The sequence below is a fragment of the Papilio xuthus genome, unplaced genomic scaffold (assembly GCF_000836235.2).
Source record: "Papilio xuthus unplaced genomic scaffold, Pxut_1.1 DF828780.1, whole genome shotgun sequence".
In the NCBI taxonomy this organism is placed as follows: Eukaryota; Metazoa; Arthropoda; class Insecta; order Lepidoptera; family Papilionidae; genus Papilio; species Papilio xuthus.
In genome coordinates this window covers 2,897,402-2,922,649 of record NW_013529869.1, presented here as the reverse complement: position 1 = coordinate 2,922,649, position 25,248 = coordinate 2,897,402, and the positions used below count along the sequence as shown (strand labels likewise).

Sequence of the window (25,248 nt, the reverse complement as noted above, 5' to 3'; positions counted from 1 at the left end):
TTTTTCAATATTGTGACAAACTGACAAACATTGCGATATTTCAATTTAATAGTGGTAGAGTCTGCAATAACATCTGAAAATGCGGATGCGGATCGTCAGCAGTTATTTCGCTATTTTGGCGAATCTAAATAACCGCTTATTTGTTCGTCAACATATACTATATAAAAAATATTTAATCTGAAAATCTTTCAACTAAATCTAACTCCTAACTAAAATATATTTCCAGTCAAAGTTATTTTGTCGTTAAAACGCGACCGTATTTCTTTCAATCTCTTATAACAGATAACAGATCGTCCTCACATCTCATGAGCACCGCAGTCACGTAGAAGAAAAATAACTCACGGAGTCAAGACGTCTTGGAAATAAGAAGCATCGACAATGTACAGCACCCGACTGAAATGCACAATATCCATCCACAACTACTCTGTTTCAATTTCTTATATTAAGGAAGTTCACTTGATAACATAGTTCAATGAACTTTAGTGAGTTTCACACGAGGACAGCACAGTGAGGTAGATTACCGGCATTGTTTAAACACATCGCCGATAAAGCTGTTTTTACAGTGAACATTTAAATATTAGCAGCTGGTATCTGTCTTTCTACCTTCGTGTGAGAGTATTACATACGTTTTTAAATATCATAGCTTGTTCGATGCTTTACTCAATATTTGCTCATATGTTTTTATCGGCTAAAGGATGGCAATGATGGAAGATTAGCTGGTTGTACATGAATACTTACAAACACTGCTGACATAGGAATCTACATACATACATCTATATGTTGGTACTTACATATTCACTTGCATAAATGTATCACAAATTCTTACATTTTTTCCTTTCCATAGACTGAAAGTAGAAATTTGTAAACCAGCGTTTTAATCTTAGCCAGCTTTTTAAACTTAATAAGAAATCTAATTGCAACATCAAAACTAATCTTCTAATATTATTTTACATTAATCCCAACATATAAGTAAATACGTCAAAATTGGCAAAGACATAATCCGTCTCTGGAAGTAGGTTTAAATACTTGTCGCAAAGAACTTGAGATGTACAAATCCGCTTAAGCCTTATGCGACTTGGAGTGTCTACGGAGTCTCAGATCTTTTCGGTAAAAGACATATAAATGTAGATGTTCTTAGTAGAAAAATTATTAAAGATAAATATTTTGTATATAATAAGAAAAGATATAAGAAAAAAACGATGTTTAGATACAGAAGCTATTCTTTTCTCGTTGGAAAATTGGAAAACATATTCTGGAATTTATTTGCATATAAACGAAATGAAAGAATAACTATCTTGCTTAATCTGTATCAGAATAGCGATAAAATGTCGAAGGATTCAATTAATCTTTGTTATCCAAAACAATATTAATTCAGAAGTCTGATCAATTCTAAATAAATTCTTAAATACAGAATTAATAAACAGAATAACAACGTAAAAACTAAGGGGAATATAAATTTAATTATTTCTATTCTTTACTAAAGTAATATTCAAGGGCATTTTTTTTTAATCTGGCGTTATTAAAACGAATAATTTTTTACATTTTAAAGATTTTAATTTATTTTATTAAATCGAATCGAATAAGAATAGTTAAAATTCCCAAGACACTACTTAAATATAGTTTGCATAATAACAGTTGTGCGAGTGTCAGGGCCGGCGCACGTGACCCGAGCCCACAAATAGCCAGTCGTACCACACCGACTGCACAACGTGACCGGAAACTTTCCTCCTAAAAAAATATTGTACAATTAAAATATGAACTGTACAATCACTCACGTTATTTATACTCCAAGGTCTTTGTTTCATCGGTAGTGTTAAGATCATTTAATTCGTAGGTCAGTTTTATATAAAAGTAATCAATCAAAATTGTTTGATAACAGGCCATTTATAAATCAGACTTTGCACGATTTTATTTTTCTAAAAAGATCTTTTTTTTTTTGTTTTTATGTCATTGTCATTATAACTCGATACTTACTCTATATAACGTTAAAAAATTAGAATTTTTAAAATCATGTTAGTTTAAACATAATTGTTGAAAAAATAACTTACGACAACAAAATTTACTTTACAATGTAAAGAAGAAATTAATTCAATTATACATAAAAAATTCTTCTAACTACAAATCAGTTTTAAAGCGTAAATAACTTATCTTTCATTGTTAATGACTTTAATTCTATTTATATAATTGAATTCAAACGACCTAGATTAGTTAAAATTATAACATAGTTTATTTTGCACGGAAGCGTACTTGTAAATCTCGTTGGACAATATTCACCCACTCAGAGCAGTCGCTCGCAGAAGGTCGGCTAATTTTGTACGTGAAACGATATTAGTGGACGTTTCATGGGCAGTGTGAGGTCGGGAGCGATGACCGAATATCAAAATATACGCGGATAAAAAAATTCACTCTAAAATAGAAACGATTGATCGAAATAAAGAAAAACAGATGTTAAGTTGATAGATTTAGATTTAATTAAGGTTATTTTTGTATTCGAGGAAATAAAAATAGATCCCAAATATTTGTAACTGTAATTAATATGGTAGAAAAGTACGATACGTGAATTTCAAGATTACATAATTTATTATTAGTATTAAATTAATATGAATAATAGTTGTCAGCAAATCATCGCGATAACAATAGATCATACGTACTTATGATGCCCTAGTGGTAGCTACTAGCTAACTACGATGTTTACGGAAGCAATATGATTTTCCGCTGCGGAAACCTCTCATTTAAACAATTGTTACGCTCAGATAACCAGCCACTGTCACGCTTAATAATCGTAGAGGCCGTAACTTTATAATTTTACGCATTACCTATGTCATTATCTTATTACTACAATATACGGCTAACATATTATTAACTTGACATAGAAGCAAAACAATAAACAAGTAATAATGAATTGGAAATATCTTTAATCTCATCCTGTATGCAATAAGGGATGACCTTAGAAGTAAAATAAGTTTCTAATAGTAAAATTTCTTTGTCCACAGTAATAACAAAATGCATATTGAAGTACAAGTCGCGCTCAACTTCGTCATATCGTACCTGTACAACAAGCTGCCACGTCGGCGCGTCAACATCTTCGGGGAGGAACTGGAGAAAGCGTTGAAAGACAAGTTCCGCGGCCACTGGTATCCTGATAGACCGTGCCGTGGTTCCGCATACCGCTGCCTCAAGACCGGCGGACCTCTCGACCCCGTGCTTGAACGAGCTGCGCGCGAGTCTGGCGTTCCCGTAAGAGATGTGCTTGAACATCTGCCGCGGGACCTCGCCGTTTGGGTTGACCCAGGTTATTATACACTTTTTATCTCTCTTTTTTTTAATACGGAAACTATTAAGCCACTAACTACACAATTTATATCCATGTTGATGAACTATTTCGACGTCTGATTTTACTCTTGTAACAGTCTGATCAACAACAACTGCTTACCAATCACATTAATTGTTTAAAGTGATGTTAGTCGTAGAAAAAATTGTCCACTGACTAACTGCGCCTAAATGAAGATAAATTTAAAATATAACTGGACGATAAAAAGTTTTGTTTTTCAAAAACAGTGCATGTTTGAAAAACGTTTTTTATTATAAAGTTTTTTATTTTATTTTATCAAGGGAATGAACGTGCATGCGGGCTAACGGTAGCTTAACAAAAGTTTTAACGGATAGAAAAAACGCAATGTAGTCCGTGACATAATACGATATACTGACAAAACTACATCAGTTAACCACTAGGTTTTCACTACCGAATCACATGAGCAAAAAATATTGTCATCCCTTTCATTCTGTTTGGAAAGACAATGACAGAAATATTCTTCTGTACATTTGCTTCAACAGTGAAAACTTACGGTATTATTGTCGCTTGGCATTGCACAAGGCGTTAAGTAGTCGAGGTCAGATGGATAAGCGTCAACCTGTGACAAGTACTTAGTATCTATGCATATTCAAAACATAGTAATTTTAGACTGCTAAGCCTAATAATATGTTTTTTTAAAACAATAATACATATGTACCCATGTTAAATAATAATGTTTTATGTCATATTACTTCCAGGTGAAGTTTCCTATCGCATCGGTGAAAAAGGCGCTGTAAAAGTTCTCTTCAGCAGCGACGAAAGAGCGGCCGACGAAAGGACCGACAGAGAGGTAACTATTGTCTAAAATATTATCATATTTCAATAGACGCTTATCTCTTCATATATTTTAATTTAGATTCTCTCGACAACCAAGTAGAGGATACGCAATCACTCAACCAGTACAAAATTGCAATGTCTTTTTTAATTAATGAAAAACGCATGGTAACAATTTTTAATTTTAAAGCCAAATCAAGCGTTGTGATTAAACTGCACCGCGTGAAGTGAAGCCTGTGACAATCGGCCAATCAATACGAACCGCAAACGTGATCGCCGGGTTAACTGCCAACGTTGTAATCAGATTTATGACAGCGTACAGAATCGATTTTCCGTACATAACTCGCGTATTGATGGCCATTGTCTCGAAAACTACGAGATTTATTATTTGTAACATTCATTACACATAGCACATTTTATGGCATTGATAAAGAATAGCCACCGCAAACATATCTTCCTTAATGGCTCGTTATACTCATGTTTTTCGGTAGAACTTTTCTTAGTAATGCACGTATAATTTTGTAAAACCCATGAAAAATATTAATGATGATATATTATAATACATTTAATCTGTTTTTAGGTTACTCGCGCGTTTAACCCCGAGGCGCAATGCTTCCGGCCGGTGGAGCCTGCGGCTCCGTCGCCACCCGCGCCCGCTGCCTTCTCGCCCGCGCCGCCATTCCGCGCGCAGCCGCTCACCTTCACCACGGCTACCTTCGCGCAGACTAAGTTCGGCAGCACCAAGCTGAAGACGAGCAGCAAACGCGCCAACCGCATGTCGCCCACTGAATTCAGCAACTACATAAAGCAGCGTGCCGTGCAGCAGCAGCTGGCGGCGCGCGCTCTGTCGCCGGCCGCCGACGCGGGTGCATACTTCGCGCGGCGGGAGGCGCCGGCGCACTTGCTGCTGGCCAACTGAGCCCGCCGCTTGGCCCACCGCGACCCCCGCGACCCATAACACCCAGGCCGCCCCGCGCGCCCATAGAGTCTTTACTTTTGTACGAGAGAGGCGCGCGCTGCGATTTATTTTTTTATTTTCCGCGGGGCCGCCTGCCGCTTGTGATAACCGTACGATTTTCCATAACTTTTTGTATTCTCGTTCGTTACGTCGATGTGTAAATTTATCGATAGGAGCAATAATCGGCCGCGCGACTCGCCGGCGATTTATTTTCTTAATATTTAAAACGTAAGCCGAGTCGAGTTTTTTGACGTCTTCGTTCGATATCGATGTTGGTAGGGTGTGAGAGCGAGGCCGAGTGGCCGCGCGCGTTCGCCGCGACGCACCTTTCGAAGCGAGCCTCTATACATACGTCCTCCGATCTAAGAAACTACTGATATTTAATATGTATAAATTACATATATGTATATATCTACTCGTACGCGAAACGTCTAATTTTTCACGTGGAAACGAAATGCCAATAGAGAAATTACGTATTTTTAATATTGAAATTGATACTTGTAGCATAATATATAGAGTATGTATGATGTGTATGGCATGGCATGCGTCGCAGTGGAGTGGAGCAGTGGGGTGGGCAGGGCAGGGCATACACAGTCGGCGTTACGCCACGGCCACGTTGCATATCTGCCGGCCGCCCGCCGGCGCCGGCGCGCTCGGAGATCTCACCTAGTTCTAATCATCACTCTTACGATCGTACCCTTGTAATAATTATAATATACATAAATATAGGTCTCGTAATATAGCTACGTTTCAATCTAACAGTATTTTTTTAAGAAGATATTAGTCCTTGTGTACATCGCCGGCCACGCCCGGCGGCCGGCCTTAGTCCGTACGGTATACTTATTGTAAATTTCTTATAAAAGACATGAATATGAAAAATGATAGAAAAAAAAATATTTCTCAATTCATATAATAACGGGTGCATGCGAATTCGTGGAAAATAAAGTACTATGTGTTATTTATCTTTTTTATATTTGACTCGGCACTTGGGCTCAGTGTTTCAATCGAGGTATGTAGCGGTATGATCGGTGTGCGCAAAGCAGGGGCGGGTTCACTTCCGCCGCGTCCGGTGACTCGTGCGCTGCGAGCTGCGCTGCCAATGTACATATTATAAGCAATAGCAAGAGCAGGCACGCGGCGCCAGTGACCGGACGCGGCCACCTCCCCCCTCAACACACTATGTTCCGATGCGCAACAATGACAAGGTGTATAGGGAATTTGCATCTATTTTTTTACTATTTTTATATTTTGATGATTTAGATTTAAGTCTAGTTGTATGATTTTAATACTTTATGGATACCCTATTCTTATTAAAAGGATGTGTAATTGTGCAGCGGGCTCGATTGAAAACCTGACCGAAACGCTACAGTATTTTGTAGATAAAATCTATAATGTAAGTCTAAGATGAATAAACTTTAGCGTAATGAGATTTTTTATTAATAAAGATAACTTTTTATTTTCTTTCTTTTGTAAGATATATTCGATGGAAGTGTTAAAGATAATATAATATTTGCATAATATAATGAATGCGGTACTCCATGCCCGCGAATATAAATTAGTCAATAATAATTTTTCATATTGTTGTACGACTTTTTAAGTTTATATTAAAATGTTTTGTGCAATCTACAATGTGTTTTAATTGAAAACAATATCCTTTTGACACATATCCAATTCCAATACCCATAAACATACATATCCGTCAAAACAAATTGTCATCCAAATGAAGTTCCATACTCCCTATTTTAGTTGGGTATGAGTAGGTTTTTTTTTTAAATTTAAAATGAAAATAAAAGGCATAATTTAATTAAGTCACTTTATTTACCAAACCACAATGATGACAAAATTAAACCTCATCTATGGCCCACAAAATTATTATTGAATATTCACTAGATGTGAATTTCCAAATCAAGTACCATCAGCAACATTTACCAACATTCTTTAACATGACACTTCTTATAATTTAATTTGTATTATAGTTTTCTTAAAAATATAAATTAAAAGAAACTTAATATTTACAAGTTTCATATTGATAATCGAAAACATATCACAATAATTCTTTAAATAGTGTTTGAAAAACATTCAATATATCAGTCACATGGGATCTATTCTACGAAGACGCGAATTATACAAAAACGGCTTACAGTAAAGACACGGCACAGCAAGCAGGCGTGGAACAAAAAAAAACGTGGCACCCGGCATGAGTACAATTCACATAGTGTCGCCTATCTACATATTAAATTGAAAATGTTTTAAAGAGGTAAGAACCTGCGCCTTCACTTAACGCCGTTCCTATATAATTTGCGCCTAAGTTAATTCAAAGCAGACTTTTTTTTCAATAAATTGGCAGATTTTTTTCAATCAAATGCGATTCACGATATAAAATTAAAAAGATTTCATTGCCTTATTTTTATTTTGAATGTGAATACATTTGACATAAGCATGATACAAAAAGAAAATTTGGTCTAGGTGACAAAAAACTATTAAATGTTATGTTGATTAGATCATTTAATTTTAATATAATAAAATACTCTTTATGTCTTCAAATAGTAAAAATCGTACAATTTATTGTATTATTTTCAATATTAATAAGATACGCTAAACATTTATTATTTAGCTATACATCGATTATTTTTTGTAAAATATGGAAATGGATTTATGAAACTTTTTTTTATTCTGAATAACATTTTACATTTATAGTTTATCATTTACATACGATAATTTACAGTTTCTTATATTAAAAAGTTTAACCTAAATTAACCTACATTTGAAATGAATCAAGCAAATTTTTGGCACTATTATATATTACCATAAAACTAGATTTAAGTCGGCTGTGCAAAAGTATATCGTAATTTCTTAGGAAATTTTAATACATATTTTAATAGATTTATAGTCTAAAATGTACAGTTCATAACTCGTAGGCCCGACGACATATAAGTATAGACGAGGAGATATGCCATTAGTGGTTAGTTCCATGTGTATAAAATATACATGTTGAAATTACTATGAAATAATCAGTACATTGTAACGAAACTTAAATGACCATTTTTAGTCAAAAAAATTATGAATATCCTAACGAATTATCGTCATGATAACTATTTACATTAAAAATGTGTTTTTATTTCCTAAACTTAAAATATAAAAAAAAAATCGACACCAATCGCAATGACTTTACCCAAAACAAACAAACGATACTTATACAAGAAATATAAAAATAAAACCGCTAATTTATGACTGGGTTTGACTACTTTATAATTTTGGCCCATTGTTCCAATAATAATAGTAACGCATGCATATAGAAATACAGAGGATATTTTTTTCCCAACACAAATACAAAATATCATGATAAGTACGTCCGACTCATCAAATGCGAGTATGTAATCACCATTACAAAATAACATTTGCAACAGACTCCCAAAAATCACAATGAACAGAATAGTGCAATAAATAACACAAATGAGCAAAGACTTAAAATAATAAATGAAATATAAACTTCCTATGCATTAAAGAAATAAAACCAAATAACAGTCAAGGAATGACAATGCCATGATACTCGAAAGACTTTAAGACAGTTACACTGCTGTATCATCGAAATAAGATCCAAAGATCGCGTAGCCTATAATTATTTACAACTACGGAAAGATTTATGGTATCAGTTGACTCACTTTAACGTCGACTCTATAGGAATTAGAGCTATTTCGCCGTAGAAGCCGGAGATGGCTGGCCGGCAGACGGTCAGTGAGCCATCTCAATGTGCCGCTGCAAACTCTTCTTGTTCATGTAGAACCTGTCACACATCGCACACGGGAAGAACACCTTCTCGTTGTCTGAGTGCCGCGCGCGAGTGTGTGACGATAGGTCGATTGCGCGCGCGAAGTATACCTTGCAGATGTTGCAGTAGAACTTGGTAGGCGTGGCGTGCATGGTGCGATGCGCGATCAGGTCTCGCGGCGTCGCCACGCCGTCCCCGCACTGTCCGCATGTAAACTCACCCGGGGGAGGAGCAGTGCTGCCCTCATCTTCAGATTCTCCCGAATCATCACCGTGTTGCATGGCGCGGTGGGCTCTTAAAGCGTTCTCGTTATCGCACTGTGCCCCACAAACGTCGCACGCAAGGCTGTCGTCCTCGTTCTGATCCGCGGCGGAGGAGCTACCCTCGCCGCCGTAGTGTTTCTTCATGTGGACGATCAACGTCGATTTGCGCGTAAAACTCTTCTCGCATACGGGACAGAACACGGAGTTAGGCTGGTGTACCTCGTCCATGTGCCGCTGGTAGGCCGCTCGCTTGGTAAACTCTTTGTCGCATATGTTGCAGTACCTATCATCGGCGCCGGTGGACGAATTGTTCTGTTGTTCTAATTCCACAGAATCGTCGGAACGCAATTTCTTATTGGGATTTACGACTGTGACCTCGACTTCCGGTGGCAGTCTCCTCTTGGCAACGCTGGCGGGTGTCGGCGTCGAGTGGGAGACGCGTGCGAGTTGCGAAGGATCGACCACCTCGTGTTTACTGACCTTGCTAGTGACTTTATGCTGAGGCATCCACAGGCCCGAATTGTTGGCGGCCGCTTTGCCATCCGGAGAACGCAAATGCCAACCACGATGGCTCTTTAGTGCAGAAATAGAGGTGTAACTCTTGTGACATATTTCACAGTCGAAGGTCTGGGGCGATGATTGTACTTGGTTTACGCATTGGTGGTTCTGCAACGCGAGCAATCCGACGAATTGTTTGCCACATTGGTCACACGGATAGCGGGCTTGATATTCCGCACTGGGGTCGACCGAATCCTGATCACCGTCATATTCCCCTTCCAATTCTTGGGTAACCTCTTGTTTAGTGGGACCTTGACTCGCATTATATCCAAGCAACTCTCTGGCATGCGCAGCCTTGAGATGCTCATATAATTCTAATGTGGAATTCAATGGTTTTCCGCATATTTTGCACATTTGCGAAGAAGACTTGTGAACGTTCTTTCTGTGACGATAGTAAGATTTTTTGTCTGAAAAAGTGATTTTACAAATAGTGCAACTTGATCTGCCGCCTTCTCCGGCCATTATTGGTGAGTCTGAGCTGCCGCTGGCGCTGGCGTTGATGATTCCGTGCTTGGCGCGTTTGTGTTTCCACAAACTTGTCCTGAGAGGAAACCGTTTGAAGCATAATTCGCAGGAATAAGGCGCGGCTTCCTGTGGAGTCTGTACGGTCTGTTGTTGCAAGTTGTTTGCTAAATTAGTAAAATTAAAGCTATTGAATTGCGGCGTCGAAAGGACGGCACCATTTTCGTCTAAATTGTATTCGTCTTCTTCGGTGGATGCCTGCATAGTATTTTCCTCGCTATCATTTCGGTCCGTTGTATCCGCATGTAGCACTTTCTTGTGCTTCCAAATATTTTTCTTGTGCATGAAACCTTTTCCACAGATATCACAGGAGTAAGGCGCATTCGGAACGTTACAATTTGGTTTGAAAGAAAGATAATTAGGTTGTACCATCGAGAAGGATCTAATTGGCTTGCCGACAATTTGGGGAGCGAATCCTTTAGGTTCGCCGGGTTTTCTATTGGTGGTAGGGACCTTGGCATGTATGCGCATATGATTCGAGTAGGCCTGTCGACTTTTAAACGACCTGATGCATATGTCGCAAAAGAAGTCATAGTCCACAGGCGCGTACGCCCCAGAGGCTCCAGGATGGTTTTGCTGAACGTGTTCCGAAAGCTTTTGGGGCGTGCTGTAAGAATTGGAGCAAATGTTGCAAGGATAAAATTTAACTCTCAAATGGGTATTTTTGTGCTCTGCGAGTTCCGACGGTCTTAAGAATTTCTTGTCGCATTGATCGCAGTGGTGAGCGACTTGATTATGTTCGGCCACCTGATGATCCGTCCAAGCGTCGACAGTTTCGAATATGGCGTTACATTCTGTGCAAGAGTAGTGGTATTCCTCGGCTTCCTCCTTCACTAGCGACATGTCGGGCTCGTTGCTCTGCATGCCTAATGTTCTATCAGAATGCTCCATATAGATGTGCTTGTTTAGATCAGCAGCTTGCTCAAATTTAGAATCGCAGTGCTGGCAGTAATGAGGTTTCTCCTCGTTGTGAATAATCTTTAAATGTTTAACTAAATTTGGATAGCTACTGTTCTTCTTCCCGCAAACGGGACAATCGGTCGGTCGTCCATCGACGCATTTGTTCTGATTATCAGATTGGTCGAAGTTCCCGGCGTGTACGGCTAATGCGTGGTCGTTGAAATGTTGCATGTTGCCAAATCTTTCGGAACACAAATCGCATGAAATATAAACGGTGCATTCTCCGTTGCGTATGTGCCTCTTCCACAACGCCTTATCTTTGAATCTCGAATTGCAGTGAACACAGACGAGTTGCACGCGAGACTGGCCATCTTCATGCACATCCAGCACGTGTTTCATTATAAATTGTTTTAATTGGAATTTAGCTGGACATAATTTGCAAGCATAAGACCTAGCATTGAATATATCTTTATATGCTACTTTGGTATCTTTAGGTTCATCCTCTAGAACTAAATCTTCGGTGATTCCATTTTCATTGTAAATAATCTTCCATAGATCTGTGCAAGTATTGGAGCGCATGTGACTGAGCAGGGCGCCGATATGGCCAAACGTAACAACGCAGTTGTAACACGTGTGTTTGGGGACTTTGTGTCCATTTTTCTGCAAATGTTGTATGACAGCTTTGCGGCGTGGATGTTCTCTATCGCAGCAAAGACATCTTTTTGTATTAATCTGTTCAATTATATCGCGATATTTGAGTATGAAATCTCTCTGAGTCTTTGTCACGTAAAGTTTATCAGGATCGAGTTCCTTGACGTCCTCTACTGTGTCATTGGGGTCGGCCGTTTCGTCCAGATCTTCATCATTTCCTTCACTGTTGTATGAATTTGTTTGCATATCTTCATTGATTTCGACAACGGGTGCAATAGGAGGCAGTTCCTCATCATCATCATCTTGATTATACTCCATCTGATCATCGTCTCGTTCATCATTTCCTTCTTCGCCTTCTTTGGTTTCATGTCCATTCTCTTCATCTTCTCTGCCATCGTTCTCGTTGCCGACTTCTCCATCCTGGCTGTCGCCATTGTCATCTGCTTGATCATTTTCATTGTCGCTTTGATGTCTTTCCATGTTATTTTCATCATCATTATCCATTTCGTTACCTTCTTCCCCTTCATTTATAACCAGATGATCACCACCACCGCTTTCACCATCACCATCGCCTTCACAGTCTCCTTCATCTTCACCAGCATTTTCTTTTTCACGAGCTATCTCAATCTCATTTTCAGAATCCATGTCAACGGTATCGTAATTATGACTATGATTATTATGCATTTCACCATCGACATCATCATCATCTTGAGGAATAAAAGTGTCCGGTTCTGAAAGTATAGTCTCTACCTGAAACGAAGCTATTTCCGGTTCAGATATCAAAGTCTCAGGACTTTCCGGACCAGAATTAAGAATTTCCGGTTCAGATACCAAAATTTCGGGTTTCGTAGTCAAGAGAGTCTTTAGGATTTGTGGTTCCTTTTTCTTTATTTGTAAGTCTTTTAATGCCTTAATACGAAGCGGGTATGGCAAATTATTTTGGTTTCCCTTTGGTGTTCTCACCGGTATCGGTTTTGGTGGGGCAAGAGCCTTATTCTGTATGATTTTTGCATTAATCCCTTTAGGGATCAACTGCATTTTATGACTAATAGGATTAGGCATGAGCCTTGCTTTGGGATTGAACGGATTGGGTCTAAGTTTTGGCTGCATGTGTGTGTTGTGTGATTTTTTGGCTGTTACTTTGTTAGTATATCTGTCAAAACTGTGAGCATTAAGTTCATGTCGCCTGGCGTTATGTGAATATCTGTAAGATCGGCCGCACACGAGGCACTCTTTAGAAGCTAGTTGTTGGATCCCTTGCCGAGCGTGCAACGTCTCTCCTGAGGGACGCATCACAGTAATAGAGACCTCAGGCATAGCTGGCATGCTGGGATACTGTTGAACGGACTCATGCATCTCTTCTTCGTTCATATCTTCATCGTCCTCATCGTTATTTTCGCTCTCCATCCCCTAGAATAACAAAATTTATAAAAAAATTATTTTGGAGCCAATATAAATTTTTCAAAGTATTGCGATAAAAAAATCAAATTTGATTCATCCTTATAGCTATAAACACACTAATTGCATTGACTTCCCACATAGTTTAACATATTATGGTAATATTTAAGCTTAACCACTGCAGGACAGAGGATACCCCTTGACAATATGTATAGCATTTTGAGATATTGGACAAAGTATCCAAATAATCAACTGTCAAAGTTAACCATGATAGAAACTTTGAATCAAAACAAAAATATATTAAAATTAATTTATTTATAATCTAAATTTTATTTAACAATAACAAGCTTATAATTTCAACTAAAACAATTCATATTTATAAATTTTAATCGCTTTAAATTTTACTAAAAAAAAAATTTAATAGCATGAAGCAACAACTACATATATTAAACAAAATAAAAAAGAAGTGTTGCGAAAAAAAAAGATTACATAACTTTTTCCTACTTGTTAAAAAAAAACGATTAAATCTTATATTAGTATAAAATGACCTATATTATCTACAGCATATTAAAAAAAATTGAAATGTCTTTGTCCAAAAATTTAACAAAACTTTTTCATGTGCAAAGTTGAACTTAAATAAATCTCTCAAACCTATTTAAAAATAGGTCAACAACCAAATCACAATAACTAATATATTCTCTATGTACCACACATTGAACAAATAAGCACACTATGCTCTTTGCAAACAGAATATCCACAATTATTACAACGCTGTTGAGTTCTTCGATCTTTTTTTGTCGACTCGACACAAATTTTACATCTTATCCTGCCTTTCGGTGTTGCAAACTCTTCCATTGTTGTAAATCTTTTAATCTTCAATTTATTTTCCAATGGTACAGTAAAACTTTTAGTTTCCAATAGACTAATAGCTAATTCCTTGATAAACAAACGCCTATTAACTATTTTGCCGGAATTCTCAGACACCCATATAACTTGAGCATTCACCGCTGCTATGTTTAATAACATAAAAAACAAGGAATGAGCCCAGTTGTTTGAGTTTTGCATTGTTGTGTAATAATGCATTAATACATCTAAAACTTCTACCGCAGACTGATTTTTTTTATAAGTCGATACAACTGAATCTCCTTTACCTTTGTTTCTTTCATAAAACCTCGGTACATTACTTAATATATTTATTGATTTATGTTTAGTATTAACATATGAAGTTAAAGAAATATTTTCATCAACATAACCAGTAATGAAATCTTCACTTTTTCTGTGGTTGTTGAGAAAAAATGGTGGGACCACAACATTAGAAGGATTAACTGCCAATATAGTGAATAAATGATAATCATTTCTCAATGTTTCCATTAATGTAAAGGATGTGAACCAAGAATCTAATATAATAGTTCGACCAGAGCCTGCCAAATGTTGCGCAACTTTCTTAACAATATCTTCCGAACTTGAATATGGGTCAGTGATCACATCAATATTACTGACATAAAAATTTGTAGGATCAACCATTAGTATCATTTTGATACCACCTTTTAGTGGTTTCTTTTTAATGTTGTATCTAAAAGGACAAGGTCCAAAAACAGGAATGAGTATTTCGTCAATAACAACCATGTCATTAACATCAAAAACTTCTCTACAATTCAATGCAAACAACTCGAAAATTGTACGAATAGGTTTCATTATGTCATGTCTTGTATCTCTCACATTGACTTGATCAAAGCTCAAGTTCTCAAGAAGAAATTTAAATCGTTCAAACTTCATTGCATTTTGAACACACACAATGCCACAATCATTAAGCCAGAGGTCACTGTATTTTTCATTTGTAGGCCGCAGTATTCCATGCAAGTATAAAATACCAATAAATGTTTTTATTTCACTCATGTTTGTGAATGCCGAATAATTTTCCTTGTGTTTTTCAATTTTTTCATTTGTAGCTGTAACTATAAGCTCCAATATTTCTTCAGTGAAAAACAGTTGCCAGGCATTTTTTGGCAGCAAACAATTTCTTTTGTCCACTTTGCGTTTTCGTTTAAAGGCTTTCTTCCCTTTGACATTGTCATTATTTATTTTAGACAGTAAAGGAGTTTTAGATATAATTTGTTCATTTCTACATAAGTAACCATTTTCACAATCAAGGTATTCTGTATTTATGTTACAACTCAATTCAGTCTCAGAGTCAGAGTCATGATCAGAGTGATGTAACACATCACATTCTTCGGTAGACTGTAGAGAGTCTATGACATCATCTTTTTGAACTAGATCCAATATTGCATGTACCCTTTGCCAGTCCATCCGTGGATCTACATAATTCTGTGAATAAAATTAATTCAATTAAGGTATTCCCACATCCATTTTGTTTCCTGATTCACATTACTAATACAAAAATTATAAGAAGTACAAAGAGTATCAAAAGAAAACAAAGACATATCAATTTTTATACAATGGTACAATTCTCAGTGTTTAATGATAAGGCAGGCATGAATATGTTTAATCTTTACCTTATCACTCCTCGGTGTGAGACCCAGTGAAGCCAAGATAGGAGGGCCTTCTGCTTGCACTTTGCTCGATGTAGACGCACACTGGAATGGATCATGATAATATTGGTCAATATACTGTGTCATAAATTATTGCAATATATGTATAAAAATATTATACTAAAAAATAACATTACATCTGTTCTGAAAAACTAAGACATATAAGTATCAGCAATAACTTTAATTCCAAGAAATAATAACAAAACTTCATTTAAATTACATTGACAACACTGCATATTTAATGCCCTTGACACTTATTTACAGACAGCCAACATTAAGTATCATATTTAAATTGATTGTTTTTGATTAGTAATTAATATTTTCCCTAAGCAAAGTGCTAAAAATATTTTACTTACTTACAACAAATGAACTCTAAAACAAATGACATAACTATCACAAAACATACCTCAAGGTCAGGGTATGATCCTTCAATAACCACTCCATCATCATATGCCTCATCAGATAAAGGTTCACTTTTAATTTGCACCTGTGAAAACATAATTAATTTATGTAAACAACAATCAAGTTGACAGTTGTAAAACGAAAATGGCAATGGAAAATCAAAGAGAGAACCAACCTCTTCTAGTTGGCTGCCATCATTTTTAATGAGTGTATGTAGTTTGTTTTGTGACCTTTCACATATATCCTTAAAAATGTGCCAGTTATTGACATTGTCACAGCATTTTCTGCAAACATTAGTTGGCAGGTCGTCATCTTCGTTTATCTGAAAAATAATCATACGCAATCAATGTATGAAGGTCGACGGACGCATTTCATCAGAACGGGCGAGTCGAACCGCGCCTCGTGTGTAGATACGACGCGAGGAGAAACTAAGTAGGCGTAGGTATAGCGCGCGGCCGACGGCTGCTCCTCGACCGAATAAGTAGAAGCGAGTCGAGTGGCAACCAGCGAGCCCCTCGAGGGTTACCGCGATATAGGCACACACGCACACATGCACGCCGATAGCGAACTCACGCAGACACCGACCGACGCTCGATCCGTTCGAGGGATAAGCTGCACTGGCCTGGTCTCGTCCGGTAAATCAATACATCCAACGCCATGCCTATCTGGCGGCACGCAGACCCCCTCCCGGCCAGACCCCCGGGAATAATGCCAAACCCGACCCTCATAATGCGCGCCATTCCTCGCCGGCTGAACGGAATGCGACGCGACGCGGCCACGAGCCGAGCGATAGCGGTGGAACATTACAAAATGGTGGACGATCTTACGACATCTCCACCTCGACACAGCGTTGCTCGAACAGGGACGGATGACGAGTTCTCACGTACACCAAGGGTCTACTTTCACTCAAAACACGATTCCAACGCATATTTTAGAAATTACTTACCTCTACAGACACGCAATCCCTGATTTTTGAGGCGAGGCCAGGAGGTTCCGAGTCATCCGAACTGGTGGTAGGAAATATCGGCAGTAATTCGCCTCGAGATGACAAGCACAGTCTACAAACACGATCATAATTCACACGCATTGTAAATAAACAATTTTTTTAAGTATAAACTTGTACAGCGCTTAATAAACGGACGCCATGTCACCACGAACACTTCAACACAATACACTGCACATCGTTCTAGCTTGAGTATGAAAGCGGCTGATGATGAGCATGAGAAGTCGATGTTCGGTCGGAATAGCTGGGTCGAGTCGCCGACCACCTGTCGTTCTGCGCATGTGCGCGTAAAACGGTAGCAAGAGTGCCAACATAACGAAACAAACGCGCACTTAAAAGTCAGGTATCATCAACTTAATAAGTTACGCTCGTTTTAAGGTCAGTACTATTTTGTTGAAATGGTTACTAAATTAAATATGCGAAAGGTTATAATAAATTGATGTCCAACATTGTCTAGTAAAAAAAAAGATAAATAAAAGTTGACTCCTTAAAACACACTCATCGAATTGGAAAAAGTAAATAAAGTAAGACTTTTAGAAATACGAGCTAGAGCCTTTTGATCGTGATTTATATCAATAATAACCAATTGCAAGTATTCCTCCGACAAAAAGGACCAGAAAGCGTTTTATGTTACTATGATTTGATGGCAGAAAGAATTTTTGCTCTCCTTTAAATAGTTTAGAACCCCTGGAATATCTTTCTGTCTCTGTCTAAATTGTGTGACGGTAGCGCTAAATTCAAACGTGAGTGAACTTAGCAGCTGTTTCCATGAAGCGGGAAATATGAAATGAAACGACTTATCGCAATTTAATATCTTAGAATCTCCATGTTTTCAAAGATATAAAATTGCTGCATCTATTTTTGTTGCAGAATATAATTTAAAATAATATTCCTTTGACCTCCATAATATTTTGAATAATTTTAAAATCTTCAGCTCAACAAAAGTTTTTCAGTGTTGCCACCAAAGAGTATATAAAATAATGGTTGCCACCTTCCAACGTTACTGACGTTTAATTGTTATTGCTAACTTTGCTTCAGAACAAATAGTATTTTGAATAATACGGCTAAAATACGATTTTTTGCTAGCTTCTGTTTCGTTATTTTAATAAAAAGTCGTTTCTTCGATTTTTTTTATATTTTTAAGTTTACCATAAAACTTGCAAATAAAACACTTTAACATGTTGTTTATTTGAATTTTATTACAAGCAACATTTAATGCTACACATTTACAATTATTGCACAAATATTAACATGCATATGTTAAGTATTTTCTATATATTTTTGTATATTTATTATCACTACATACATTTAGAGTTCTTAACAGAATTATAATTAATTTTGATGCATAGGATGATATAGGATAGGATAATTAGCATTTAAGACATTTTAAAAGTTGATGATATTTTTTCTCTTAAACGTTATTTTTGTAATCTACATGTTTATAGATATAATCTTAATTTTGTAAAATTAATAAACATATTATACTTTATTATGTACTTTGTGCACATTATTCAAATAATGCCATGATATTTTTAATTATTCTATTAATTAAATTACCATACCAATATCAAATAAAAAATATATTTGCTTAAAAAAAACATAAATATACTTTATGATAAAGCTATTTTATTAAACAAGCTGTGTTAAAAATTTTTGCAATAAGTAATTTGTAGTGTCGAAAAATTAAATAAGTTAAAATTAAAAAAAAACTCAGTTCTTCTCAGTTTCTCAAAAATTAGCTATTAAGCATCGTACGATCAAATCCTTTGCAATAAATACTCATAAAAATACATACAAACGCTTGAGGCAAAGTTGTGCAGATACGTAAATGGTGTTCTTGGGTAACATAGATAAATCCCAAGTGTGACCTAAGTTTAAAACAGTACTTAGTAGAACACGATGAAATAAGTTTTTCAAGATCTTTAATAATATACACATTTAAAATATACACATGCCGGAAATAATAGATGCGAGTTTGGTCCACTTCGAATCGCTGGCGTTCCAAATTCAAAAAGTGGCGGGAAAACGTGCATATCAGTTTAGGAACATGGCGGGCACGAAGACCTTTGTTCTTCTTGCGACGGCTGCGCGCGCACCGCCAGGCGTGCTGGGTCGACGGGGTTCGCTTTCGCGACGAGAGCTCGTGCCACATGGCCGAACGCCGCTTCCACGTTCAGTCCGGTTTTAGCTGACGTCTCCATAAATGCGACTTGATATTCTCGCGCTAGCCGCTGCCCCTCCTCCCGCCGCACTGCCCTCTCTAGGCCGCTGTCCGATTTGTTCCCTGCAGGAAAATGGAATGGTTATTTCCTCACAATGTATTTAATCTAGAATATTCCATATAAATAACAAATATTATTGTAAGTCGTAGTCACAATATATCATAGTGCTTGTAAGAAAATGACTATACTTTCCATAGGATTTGTCGTATATGTCTGACTGTAGAATAAATATTTTACTTGGACGAGATGTGGTCATTGATAAGTTAGGTGTGGCTAATGATAAGATTAAAATTGCAGACCGAAACAACAAACATTATGCATCTTTTAAAGAGGCAAACGGTTGCTTCAAAGTGCTTACCAAGACCATATCATGCCCTTAGTCTTTACTAAGAATATGGAGAGAAAAGTTTACCCAGAAGCATGATGACAACATCGTCCTGTGCATATTCTCTTATCTCGCCCAGCCACGCCCGTATGTTGTCGAAACTCGTCTTGTTGGTCACATCGTACAGAAGTAACAGAGCTACACAACAAGCATAAAAAACTATATAATTATGACTAAGGCACGTGACATATTATAGGACAGTCTACGCCTATAATTCTAGTTTGTTTAACGTTTTTACTTTATTTTTATCCTACTATTATAAAATATTTACCCACTTAATTAAATACCTGGTTTACATTGTTTCAGTACAGTAAGACATATTATAAACACGACCTGGCCCGTATGGACCAAAACAAACCATGCCAGTTTAGGGCTACTGTCCTACTGCACTGGCATAATGTAAAACAGGCATAAAATTATTAAAAACCTTTAAAGTGCTTTTGTTTTTTTTTTTAATTAGTGTAGCAATTCTAAGACAATGTTATTATAATTTATATTAATATTAAACCATTGGACTATTGATAGTTTTTTCTAGAGTTATTTTCACTAAATTATGATGTAGCGACCAGTGTAACATTCATAGCACGATCTGTTCGACTCATTGTTCCTCGCTCATTGATTACCAATGAGTAATCAATACGACCTAATTCATACGTCGGTCACATAATGGATATCTGATGTAACTTATTAAATATAAAGCTAATTAAAAATTACATATTTTTTGTAGCTAACTTTTTTAACAAAGCGATCGGAATTTAAACTGTAATTCTTTTTTACTGTCGCACAGTAACAGTAACAGAGTTGTTGTCACTTAAGGTGACACATCGTTTAAATTTTAGATTCAATTAATCTATTTCAAATAGTAAGGTTAAATGTTATTTTGTAGATGTGCGACTCGGTAATGGTAAATATGTGGCCAAGTCGGCTTACCACATGTACACTTGATCCGGTTTGTGATTATGGACTACCTGAGAACGTCAAACCATCGCACACCTTGTCGGTTGTAGGTATACTCGGCACGACCTAATTGAGGTCATGTCTATTGGCTGTTCAAATTATGTTTTCTAGACATACTTTTTCTATATCGAAATGTGAGTAGCATTATGCGGATAAATAATATAAGTTTAATGCTTATTAATTAAACTAATTCTAATAAATGATAATTTCACAATATGTAACGATAATTTAACGATCTTTAATTTTATAATTGGAATGACAGTAAAGGTGAACGTCGTCGCCAATAGATGGCGCTTTTTTATATATCCTGATTTGTTGTTAATCGGATTGTAATAAAAAACAAAACTTAAATGAATCCTAACTAATAAATCCTTTCAAACTGAAAAATAATTACCATGTGCATCTCGGTAGTACGCATGAGTAACGCTACGGAAGCGCTCCTGGCCCGCCGTGTCCCAAATCTGAAGCTTCACTTTGACGCCGTCCACCGTCACTACCTTGTTCTGCAACAGATGGCGCTATGAGTATCAAGACACCACTATCGAATTAATTATTTAATTTATTGGAAAATAATTAAAAATTTAAAATGAACACCTAGAATTAAAGAAATACTGCTAAAAAATGATTCGAATTAATATTTCTATACAATTTACAGCGTTATACAATTTGAACATAAGTCCAGTTTTCAGTCGTTACATGTTTCTTGAAAAGACTCCTTCGATTTTTTTAAAGTACTATGGTAAGGCATAGTCCAAAAAATTCTATGGATTTCCTAACTCTATCAATTTATAACGAATGGAAACAAGTTTTTATATTAAGTTATCCCGTCGGAATGAATAGCAGTCGGCGACAGATGCTATAAATCAGCCGACAAAAAACTGGGAACAAAAAAATTCTACGTAACAATAAATCAAGTCAGTGATGGAGTCAGTTCACAGCTGGCTAGGGGCGTGCTTTGCGCGCGAAGCAGACCAATAGCGGTGCGGGTACCAGGGCAACAGCACTCGTGAGTGGCTCGCGGCGACCAAACCCTTGTTATAACTTAATTGCTTTTTTATTTTATAATGCGGCTTGTAACTAAAAAAAAACATCAGCCGGCCAGATATGTTTTATAGACAGTTAATAATACTTTTTAAAGTCACGGAAAAGGTTTTATTCGTCATATTGGAATGCGGTTATAAAACTGTATAGCATAAATTTGTTGATATTCTCATTGGCTTCGCTTTCGTTTTATATCCATAAATTATTTGTTATTATTAAGGTAATCTCATTGTCCGATATTCACATTTAGTTCAAACTTAAACTACTGTTAAACAAGTTTAGTTAAATACTAGGCTCCACATTTAGAAAGTAATTTCCAAGCTCTTTTGTAAACACTTGATACAATTTTTTTTCTCATATGACATCTTTGACTTAATAGGTAAGGAACATATCTAGTAGATATTAAAATAATATCCCTGTTAATATTTATGATAGGTATTTTAATGCAAAATGGGTTCCATGTTCCTTCAAGTACCCGAAAGTCGATGCCGACAGTGGATATGTAGTTGCCTGCGAGGAAAGTTCCATCGCGGAACCGCACTAGCATGCAGGTCTTGCCCACGCCGCTGTCTCCCAGCAGCATCACCTGGAATACACAATCATTTATTAAAATACTAGGTGTAGCCCGTGACCCTGTACGCGGGGAATTAAATAAAACTTAATTAGTAGTATATTTGTTCTTTCAGACTATGTACTGTATTTAAGGTAAATTTCAGCTGGATAAGTTATGCTGTGGTGCAGATATCTTCTAACAAACATCCATCCATCCATCTATAATATAAGTAAGAAATGCATAAAGCGAAAAGCACTAAAGGGTTGATTGTTAATAAATCTTAAAGCTAGCTTAAATATAGGCCAAGGTGAAAGAACTGTCCAAAACATATTGCCATCCCTCTTAACATCTCTGAAAAGGAAAGAGATAATATATTGTAACTTCGACGGTATGAGATGGTATTAACTGACCTTTCCAAATACATCAAATTTGTCTTCTTGTTTGTTCTGCTGGTCCCAGGTGTCAGTGGGAGAAGGAGGTTCGCTGTGCGGCATCACGCCTACTTCTTGATCACTCTTGTCATCTTCTTCTCTTGCGTCTGGGAGATTACGTGCCCATGTCGGTCTAACCCTCCCTATTACCACTCTCTTCTCCATTGGTCTGTTGTCTGTTGCGTTCGGGTTCCACATTATGAGTTTTAAAGTTAACACATTTCTTTAGATTTTCGCACTAAATTAATTTATTGTTCACTTTCTTTTTCTTAAATTCACTTTTTATTATCTACATAAGTAATAGTCACTTTCGATAAAATGAAATTAAAACAGATATCGTAAATTCCGAAGCGCTAATAGCCTAATGGTTAAGAATTCGAATCCCATTCAAATAATTGTATAATAAAATCGACAAAAATCTGTTAATATTTTATAATAAAAAATTACTCTAAACAAGACATAGCTTCCAAAACTGTCTCTATTTATGTCTATACCTTAGAAACCTCAACATTAATCTTATTAAATAGCACGTAAAGGGATATTGAGGTTAATTTAAGGTTGAACGTATCGTTTGATGTAGTTAATAGTTAGAAATGGAATTACTTTAGCTCGTGATGCTTCAAACAGTTTTTAATCAAAAAGGTCGCGTGTATTGACATTTTCCAGGCATTAATTAAATCGTTTGTAACTTGTGTGGAGCAAAACTGAAACTTTTTACTTTGTGACATCGTTAAAAATTAACAAAGCATCGGGATGATTAATTATTTGTACGTAAAATACTTTAGTAAGAAAATTATTATCAACATTATTAATTTTAAAAATCGTAAAATACGATAATGTACTATATTAGTTTTTAAGTGCAAATATGGTCATGAGATTTTTTTTTTTAGAGAAAGGGGCAAACGAGCAGCGGGAACACCGAGGTGTTCAACGACGCCCATGGACATCAGCAATACCAGAGGAACCGCAGCTGCGTTGTTGGTCTTTGAGATGGTGATACGCACGCTTATTGAAGGACCCTAAGTCGTAGCGGTTTGGAAATACCGCCGAGGACAGACCATTCCACAACGCTGCTGTGCGAGGCAGGAAGTTTCGCGGTTCTGGATTGCCATCCATCACAATGGTGTGGATGGAACCTGGCGGTCTGTCGTGTTGTCCGATGACGGAACTCGGCGACGGTTTTTTGTATAACTGTTAGTTTTTGAGGTCAAAATCCCCGTCGAATTGTCTCTGTTTTATCAACGATGACATGGATGACGATATGGTTTATACAGAGATTTTGGTCTCGGAAACCTACTTTACATAATCTACTAATCAATATTACACAAGTATGAACTAATTAAGATATACGAATGTGCATACAAAATTAGTTTTAATTATTCTACAAGGATAAATTCTTGTATTCATGTGCTATATATTTGTAAAAGAAGTAAATTATAACCGGCTTTTAAGAATTCAAAGCTTTTAAAGATGCCTTTGATATACGCTGGAAGGAAAATTCGTTTGAAGTGTTGCGTAGATAATTAAGTTACTTGAAATAACATTAATACTGCCGGAGGGGATTTTTGATATTTCTATAACGTTCATAGAATAATCTTAAATATATATTTACAAGTAAGTAATAGATAATTACAAATAATTAATTAAATTGTTTGAGACACATTTATATAACAACAATAAGAACATAATTTTTGTTTCAGGACGGCAACTTTAAACACAAAGAGATAGATTTATAGATAACTAATTTGACTGTCGGTGGCTCAAGGGTTTAAGCACTTAACTTGTAATCTACAGGTTCTGCGTTCGAATCCCCCCATGTATCAATGTGTTTTTAGTTTTTCGATTTACTTATGTCGAACGTCGGATAAATGTACATTTATCCGAGGTCCTTACGGTGAAGGAATATCGTGATGCAACCAGCACATATCTGCAAAGAAATTCAAAGATATATATGAAGTAAATCCGTACTGGACCGGCTTGGTCGACTATGGCTTAGTCACCCGTAACTTAGGGTAGGGTCTGAGGCCTTTGGTGGTGACGTATAGATGATGATGATTTAAATATTTTTAATACATATTTTCATATTAAATCTACAGCAAGAGAATTGTTATTACAGGACGCCAATTTTAAACACGGACGACATAGATTTACGTGTACGTGAAATTAAATTGACTTATATTGTACAATGCCTTATAAAATTAAGAATTCAGTTATTAGGAATTATTGAAACTTTGAGGGATAAATGTGGAAGAATACAGAAAATACTTTTCCTTAGTACCACATTATTGGAAACTGTTCAAGCATACGTTCAACTAAGGACTGACACAGGCTGACGATGACGATGAAATTTAAAAAGGCTCTGACGATAGTAAAAATGCAAGACAAAGTGGATAAGCTATTGTTTTATAAGTTAAAAACTGTCAAATTAAATGAAGAAATTAAATCTTATAATCAGACTTGAAATCAGATAACGGCTCTCAAAAACATTTGTTAAGAAACTTCTCTCTTTATGTCTTACTGGTATTATATTAAACTTAATCAGGTAATACAATAAGTTTCA

General features: G+C 36.4%; 3 protein-coding genes across 5 annotated transcripts in view; 1 reads left to right on the top strand and 2 right to left on the bottom strand.

Moving 5' to 3' along the window:
- The window catches only part of Tob (Transducer of ERBB2), a 31,429-nt gene extending 24,719 nt beyond the window's left edge, over positions 1-6,710 (top strand). For both annotated transcript variants that reach the window (XM_013326945.1, XM_013326946.1), the window contains exons 2-4: positions 2,994-3,292; positions 4,051-4,142; positions 4,707-6,710. In XM_013326945.1, the coding sequence (XP_013182399.1) occupies positions 3,004-3,292; positions 4,051-4,142; positions 4,707-5,045 (720 nt within the window). In that variant the 5' untranslated portion in view covers positions 2,994-3,003 and the 3' untranslated portion in view covers positions 5,046-6,710. The remainder of the gene's footprint in view (positions 1-2,993; positions 3,293-4,050; positions 4,143-4,706) is intronic.
- A 170-nt stretch (positions 6,711-6,880) lies between these two features.
- Positions 6,881-17,371, bottom strand: LOC106128358 (zinc finger protein Xfin). The gene is made up of 5 exons (XM_013326700.1): positions 17,043-17,371; positions 16,272-16,418; positions 16,101-16,181; positions 15,659-15,739; positions 6,881-13,157 (listed from the first exon to the last, which is right to left on the bottom strand). Exons 1-5 carry the CDS (start codon positions 17,181-17,183, stop codon positions 8,817-8,819), a joined length of 4,791 nt encoding a protein of 1,596 aa, XP_013182154.1. The 5' UTR covers positions 17,184-17,371; the 3' UTR covers positions 6,881-8,816.
- A 1,458-nt stretch (positions 17,372-18,829) lies between these two features.
- Positions 18,830-25,248, bottom strand: part of Rab26 (RAS oncogene family member Rab26) — a 40,838-nt gene continuing 34,419 nt past the window's right edge. The window contains exons 1-5 of one of the 2 annotated variants that reach the window (XM_013326701.1): positions 22,668-22,928; positions 22,180-22,290; positions 21,058-21,166; positions 19,734-19,844; positions 18,830-19,383 (exon numbers count right to left, since the gene is read on the bottom strand). In XM_013326701.1, the coding sequence (XP_013182155.1) occupies positions 19,139-19,383; positions 19,734-19,844; positions 21,058-21,166; positions 22,180-22,290; positions 22,668-22,886 (795 nt within the window). In that variant the 5' untranslated portion in view covers positions 22,887-22,928 and the 3' untranslated portion in view covers positions 18,830-19,138. Of the gene's footprint in view, positions 19,384-19,733; positions 19,845-21,057; positions 21,167-22,179; positions 22,291-22,667; positions 22,929-25,248 lie in introns of those variants that run through there. The other variant, XM_013326702.1, reaches the window with a different exon arrangement.